This window comes from Pagrus pagrus, assembly GCF_965226575.1.
Source record: "Pagrus pagrus genome assembly, chromosome: 18".
In the NCBI taxonomy this organism is placed as follows: domain Eukaryota; kingdom Metazoa; phylum Chordata; class Actinopteri; order Spariformes; family Sparidae; genus Pagrus; species Pagrus pagrus.
The window spans coordinates 10,418,562-10,424,730 of NC_140202.1; the positions used below are offsets into that span (position 1 = coordinate 10,418,562).

The window sequence follows — 6,169 nt, forward strand, 5'->3', positions numbered from 1 at the left end:
CGTGGAGGACGCGTCAAATTAATTCCAGCAAACTCCGGACTTCCCGGGATCACTCCAATTTGCTTTTATCGGATGAAGATCGCTTTGGTGCCATTGTACCTTGCAGCAGTCACTCGCTTCCAAAAAAAAGAAGAAGAAGAAGGGGGCGCGCTACACTCGCAGGAGATTTTTTAAGAGGTCCCTTTTTCCTCTTCTGGGGCTCATTCCTCCCGTTCCCCTTCCTTGTCTGCCTTCGCTCGGACGCGTTCAGCCATTTGAAGGGGCACCTATATGTCCCAGCATCACGACACATATAGGCAAATGGGTAAGGCTGTCTTATCATGTGCATGCTTCAGTGACAGGGAGCGTATGGATCCGCGCTCAGCACGCTTGCGTAAAGACAGAAATAAGCAATTTTTTTTCCTCCAAGTTCAGATAATGCGCAAATGGAGAGCGTCTTTTGGCGACAGCTTGTCAAGTTTATTGCAGAGGATTTTTCCAACAGGCCTTGTTGTCTGTTAGAAGCTTTAGATCTTCAATGGAACCACACCAGCAATTATCCGATGAAACGTGTGTCTTTGGAGAGCTCTGGAGTGGTAAATCAAGCTCAAGCTCGCCATTTTTAATGTTGTTTTTTGTTGTGAACGCAGGGATAGGAAAAACCCAGACAATCAGTGTACACCCTTTTGTAAAGTTAGTTGCAATTATTAACTAGAGGATCCCAGTGTGTGTAGGCTGACACATGTTGTACACTTTATGGTGTGATTTACAGCAGCTTGTGTCAAGGATGCAAAGGAAACTTTCTGAAGTTGTCCCATTATAATACACAAAAACAATTGTTTTATGGACTTATATGTTGTGGCAGAAGGAGTGCATTACAATAACAATAAGACGACGTATTCTATTCAATATTATCTGTATTTATTTACTCACCTCGTGCTGTGTAAATACTTTGACTTTGCATCTCTATTCTCCCGCAGAGCAAACCTATGGAGAGGTGAACCAGTTAGGCGGCGTGTTCGTCAACGGGCGACCCCTGCCCAATGCCATACGGTTAAGAATAGTGGAGCTGGCTCAGCTCGGGATCAGACCCTGTGATATAAGCCGACAGCTGAGAGTCTCCCACGGCTGCGTGAGCAAGATTTTGGCGAGGTACAACGAGACGGGCTCCATCTTACCCGGTGCCATCGGTGGGAGCAAACCGCGGGTCACGACGCCTAACGTGGTGAAAAATATCAGGGAATACAAACAAAGCGACCCCGGCATCTTTGCCTGGGAGATCCGGGACAGACTTTTGGCAGATGGAGTTTGTGACAAGTACAATGTCCCGTCGGTAAGCTCGATCAGCAGGATTTTACGCAACAAGATTGGAAATCTCTCCCAGCCTAATCAGTACGAGGGCGGTAAGCAAGCCTCCGCGCAGGCCGGGCTCTCCTACAACCACATATACCCTTATTCCTACCCAAACACCATGTCGCCCACTGGCACTAAAATGGGCAGCCCTCCTGGAGTACCGGTGACGGCTGGACATATGAGCTTATCCAGGGCATGGCCTTCTGCGCACACCGTCAGCAACATCCTCGGTATACGAGCCTTCATGGATCCTTCAGGTGAGGAAATCCCTTAGGCCTATGTGCCATACATGTAAGCCTTTAGCTCCCACTGTTCTCTAATAAGGTTTTAATAAAGCAGTGCAGCTGGTTATTATTGTGTTATTCTGTATGATGGATTGTCGTGTCACACCGCACAACCTGTTCAGGCTGCGGGCAGGACAATGTGTCCATTAGAAGTTGTACAGGCCTCCGTTTCACCATTCAGCCAGAAAGCAGTAAGTCCACTCTCAATGGGCCTTTTCATGGGATGATGCGTTTGCAAACACTTTGCTCACCTGCTAGATCCTCCCTAATCCTTCAAGTAGTCATTACAGGCATTTTTCTTTGCTCCTCCGGTCCTCTCGTCACTGTCTTCATCCGACGTTCAGTTGCCTGGCCCGGTGCACTTTTGTGCCATTAGGGCCAATATTATTTGAATAACATGTGTGTAAAATTACATATAATTATTAATTTTAAAATGATTTTTTTCTGATTGAAATAGCTCGACTCTTTAGACCTACTTATACAAGAAAATGGCTTCTTTTACGCACGCATATGCGCACACGTAACATGATAAAATGTAGGGCTGTACTGGGTGTAATAACACTAAATAATTTTTTAACATAAATTATAAAATGAGAGAAAAATAATTATGATGAGCTGCTGCTGCTTGATTTCAGCTTTAACGTTTCTTTGTTTTTTGTTTTGTATTTTTCTTTAAGATCAAATCAAAACCAGGATGTATTTTTTATTAATTCATATATTAATGCCTAGAATACTACTTTTTAATTATTATTTAATTATTTTGAAATTAAATTATGTATTCGTTGAATTAATCCCAAGTTCGTGACCATCTTAAATAGGCCTGCTGTTTTGAAAATGAAATATGCTTTATAGCTCACACCGGCTTATGCGTAAAGCATTTCTATAATTTCCATAATTCATTATGACACCAATTGGCACTGAATTGTTTTGATCAATGCTACTTTTTATACATATTTGATGTGAAGTTACTGTTTCTAAATCAGCCATCGCTGGGACGGATGGATACCCACCAAAAATGGAGGAGTGGAGCAGCGTCAACAGAGCAGCTTTCCCCGCGGCTCACGCGGTCAACGGGATCGACAAGTCAGCCATTGAGGCCGACATAAAATACGCACAGGTAAAGAAAAATATGCATAAATATATGTACAGCCTGTAACGTTTCTACACCAAGTAACTATATCACACCATTTTATTTTCTTTATGGGAAAATGTCCAAATGTTCAGTGCCAAACTGGGCTGAGGCCTTTAGTAAATTATTGCTCTCTCTCTCCAAAGGCCTGTGGCGGAGTTGTGAAAAGTTTCCATATCAGAGACCCTCAGACAGAGTCACATGAGGCCAGAGAGCTCTGTTTGATAAGAGTTTACCCAAGAGACTCCCGGGAGTTTTATTACTGTTGATTAAACGTTTGCTTGTGTTTGAGATGACAGACAGAGGAAACCTAGCTGTGTGTACTCTAATTAGTATTAATTATGGCAAACTAAATTACAGTGAATCTCATGTTCCTCAGCTTCCTTCTAAACCATCCAGACATCACTGCTGTGGGCCACATGCTACTGTCACATGTAATTATGAGAGCTGTGCGTTTGGGGTTTTTCTGCTTATTTAGTCCATATCTCATCTGTCTGCCTGCAGCCCTCCTCCACACTGTCCGGTTATGTCTCGGCGTGCGCCTACTCTCCCACCAACCAGTATGGGGTGTACAGCGGGCCAGCGGGCGGCTACGTGGCCCCGGGCCACCACCACTGGCAGCCGCAGAGCCCGACCCTGTCGCACCCAGGCAGCGGGATGGGCATGCACGCAGGAGAGATCCACTCACCGATGACCTTCAAGCATCAGGCCCGAGAAGGTAGACCGAAGGGGGACACAGCTTAATGTGAAAACTGAACTGGTGACAGCTGTGTCGAGTCCATGCCTTAAATTATATTCTCTGGATTGCAGTTGCTTTATATTAGAATATTTTAAATAGTGAATAATAATGATTATTATTATTATTATTATTATTATTATTATTATTATTGACTGCATGGGACCGAACAGTCTCTCCCTTCACCGTTCCTGCTCAGGCACACACATTTTCGCAATAAGCAATGACCGCAACGAGTGCAAACATTTACCAAATCCCAAAAGAAGTCTAATTATATGCCAATTAAGAAAAATACTGACCCGCCAGACTTGGCCAGCGTCAGCCATGAGCTCTGAGGACACACATAAAATGGAGGAAAAGCCTATTGTTCAATAAAAAAAAAAATTCTGTCATTAAAAAAAAAAAAAACGAGTAAATGAGTATCTGCTCTAACGTGTAGGTGGAATAACTCACGTTAAATGCATTTATCTTAAATAATAATTTGACAATGAAGTTGCATGCACAGGCCAACTGTACTTCTGCTGCGCGTTGCAGGAGACAGAAAACCACCCAGTCCCCTGAGCAAGCAGCAGCAGCAGCAGCAGCAGCAACATGAAGACTTGAACAGTGTGCACGGACCCAGTCTCCATACCTCATCATCATAACCGGGATTTACACCACCTTAATTACCAGATCCATTTAACTGAGCTCATTTCAACAACTCCCAACAGTAAGTCTGAAACACTAACGGCTTGTTTCCCCCCGAGTGTTCGCAGCTTACAGTCAAACACAGGCCCATTCACATTCATTATGAGTACAGTAGCTATATCGACCTTCATGGCCATATGAATGTAAGCTTGCATGGATGTATCGGTGTTTCCCCTCATTGGTTGATAGGTTTGTTTTCTCCATTGAAATATTTCATGTGTGTTCTCTTCTGGAGGCTGCAGGAGTACAAAAAAAAAAAAAAACGTTTTGTCAGTCTAGTTTGTCATCAATGTTTTGTTATAAAACCAAAGGGCTATTCTGTAATCCGCCATGTTATTATGTGATCTGAATTTGTGGCCATGACAGTGACTCAACGATGTGAACAAAGAGATAAATTGTCTAAATGTAAAATATTTGCCAAAGCTTTAATTATATATTTTTTATAATTTCTTGTAAATATTCAAAAAATAAAGGCTTTGTTAAACGCCACATGTTGTCGTAGTTGATATTATCTCATCACAGGTCCATTAAACGGTGTACTCTTTCTGTTCAGGCCGTGGGCTCAGGCCTTAGAGTTTTCTGTTCCCTTGAGGTTTCCAGGTTAATAATTTCTCTCACCTTTAAACTGCTGATTACGTGGAATTGAATCTACAATTTTTTGTGACTCCAAAAAGTGACTTTTAGTAATGTCTTAAAGGTTTATACCACCAATTTCACCACAGTAGTCCGTCCAACTGGAAGTGACAGAGAGATTACTGTACGAAATGGCCCAATATATTTCACATTAGGATTAAGCGCCATGCAAAAACTTCGATAACTCACGTATTGTACGATTGTATGTAGGCCCATTTTATTGGCAATGATCGACCTGCCAACTTCGCGTGTAACCGTCTAACCCACATCACTTCCACGTACTCTTCTCAGGCTGGGCGCCTCTGCTGATGCTATCTCAGCTGTATACCTGATACATGCCATGATTTGAATCGCAGATCTGATCCTGGGTGTTAATTTCCGACGCCTATGTCTACAGGTGGCAGTCCAAATCCCCCTCATGCAAATTGGAGGCGTATAGGATTATGTTTATTCGTGCGGCCTGTTTGCTCGAACAACAGAACATCTGTGTGTCCACGTTTGCTGATATCTCCTCGTCTTTCGGCTCACTTCTACGGTTATTGCTTTTTGTGGTGTTCAACTGACCCTATCGTAGTCTGTTTTACGATGTTTTCTGTAGCCTACAGTAATGCTATAAATGGTTATGTATGATTAATAAATGTGTGCCATGCAGAGCTGTTTTTGGAAACATTGGATCCCCTCAGTAGAAAAAGTCCATCCGTCTGAAGTGTGGCCCTCAGTTTGAATGACATATATGTTTGCGTCCTGGCTGAATGGTGCGTTTGTGAAAGTTGAGTAGCTTTTTTATTATTATTTATTTTAGGCGACAACAAATCTGTATCTTTATTGATTTTCTTTTAATTGATATCAGCAGCCCTCATTCCCAAAATATAAAATTACAAGTCTAGTCTGTCATAGATTTAAACGTTAAAGTTACATTTTTAATATTCTGTTCAACCCTTATTGTGATAGAAATTACCATGAAGCAATAAAATAAATTAATATTTGAAACATTGTAATAGTTGTATACATTTTACTGAAATGTAGCCCACTTTTTGAAATTGAACTTTAAGGTTCTGGTCCTCATCCCTGCAAACATGCTGCATCTCATCTGTTGTTACTTGATGCAGGACAGTGAGGTCAGGGGGAATGTGTGCAACACAGTTGGTTTGGTGACTGGCCCAGTGTAGTTTGGTCGAGTGAGATTGAGCATTTCTGTGGTTTTTAACAGCACGTTCAGTGTGAATGCAACCAGGAAGTAAAAATATTTTATGCTGGTATTTTTATGCCTTGCAGAGACAGAACGATATATTAAATAGGAGATTGTCCGTCCCTTTTGGTTGTCAGTCAAACTCCTTTTTATGGTTCCAAACGCACATGTCTTCGTAC

General features: G+C 42.2%; 1 protein-coding gene across 1 annotated transcript; it reads left to right on the forward strand.

The window, feature by feature from the left end:
- Positions 1-228: 228 nt before the first annotated feature.
- pax1a (paired box 1a) lies at positions 229-4,517 on the forward strand. Its single transcript, XM_084380516.1, has 5 exons — positions 229-304; positions 960-1,589; positions 2,600-2,733; positions 3,250-3,463; positions 4,016-4,517. The coding sequence occupies exons 1-5, from the start codon at positions 271-273 to the stop codon at positions 4,123-4,125; spliced, it is 1,122 nt and encodes a 373-aa protein (XP_084236642.1). The 5' UTR covers positions 229-270; the 3' UTR covers positions 4,126-4,517.
- The last annotated feature ends 1,652 nt before the right edge of the window (positions 4,518-6,169 follow it).

What these genes read in the sequence shown, in the direction of transcription:
- pax1a (XM_084380516.1), top strand. Translation starts at nt 271, where the DNA reads ATGTCCCAGCATCACGACACATATAGGCAAATGG. An exon ending in CGACACATATAGGCAAATGG is followed by an intron (nt 305 to 959) that starts GTAAGGCTGTCT and finishes ATTCTCCCGCAG; the next exon opens with AGCAAACCTATGGAGAGGTG. An exon ending in AGCCTTCATGGATCCTTCAG is followed by an intron (nt 1,590 to 2,599) that starts GTGAGGAAATCC and finishes TTTCTAAATCAG; the next exon opens with CCATCGCTGGGACGGATGGA.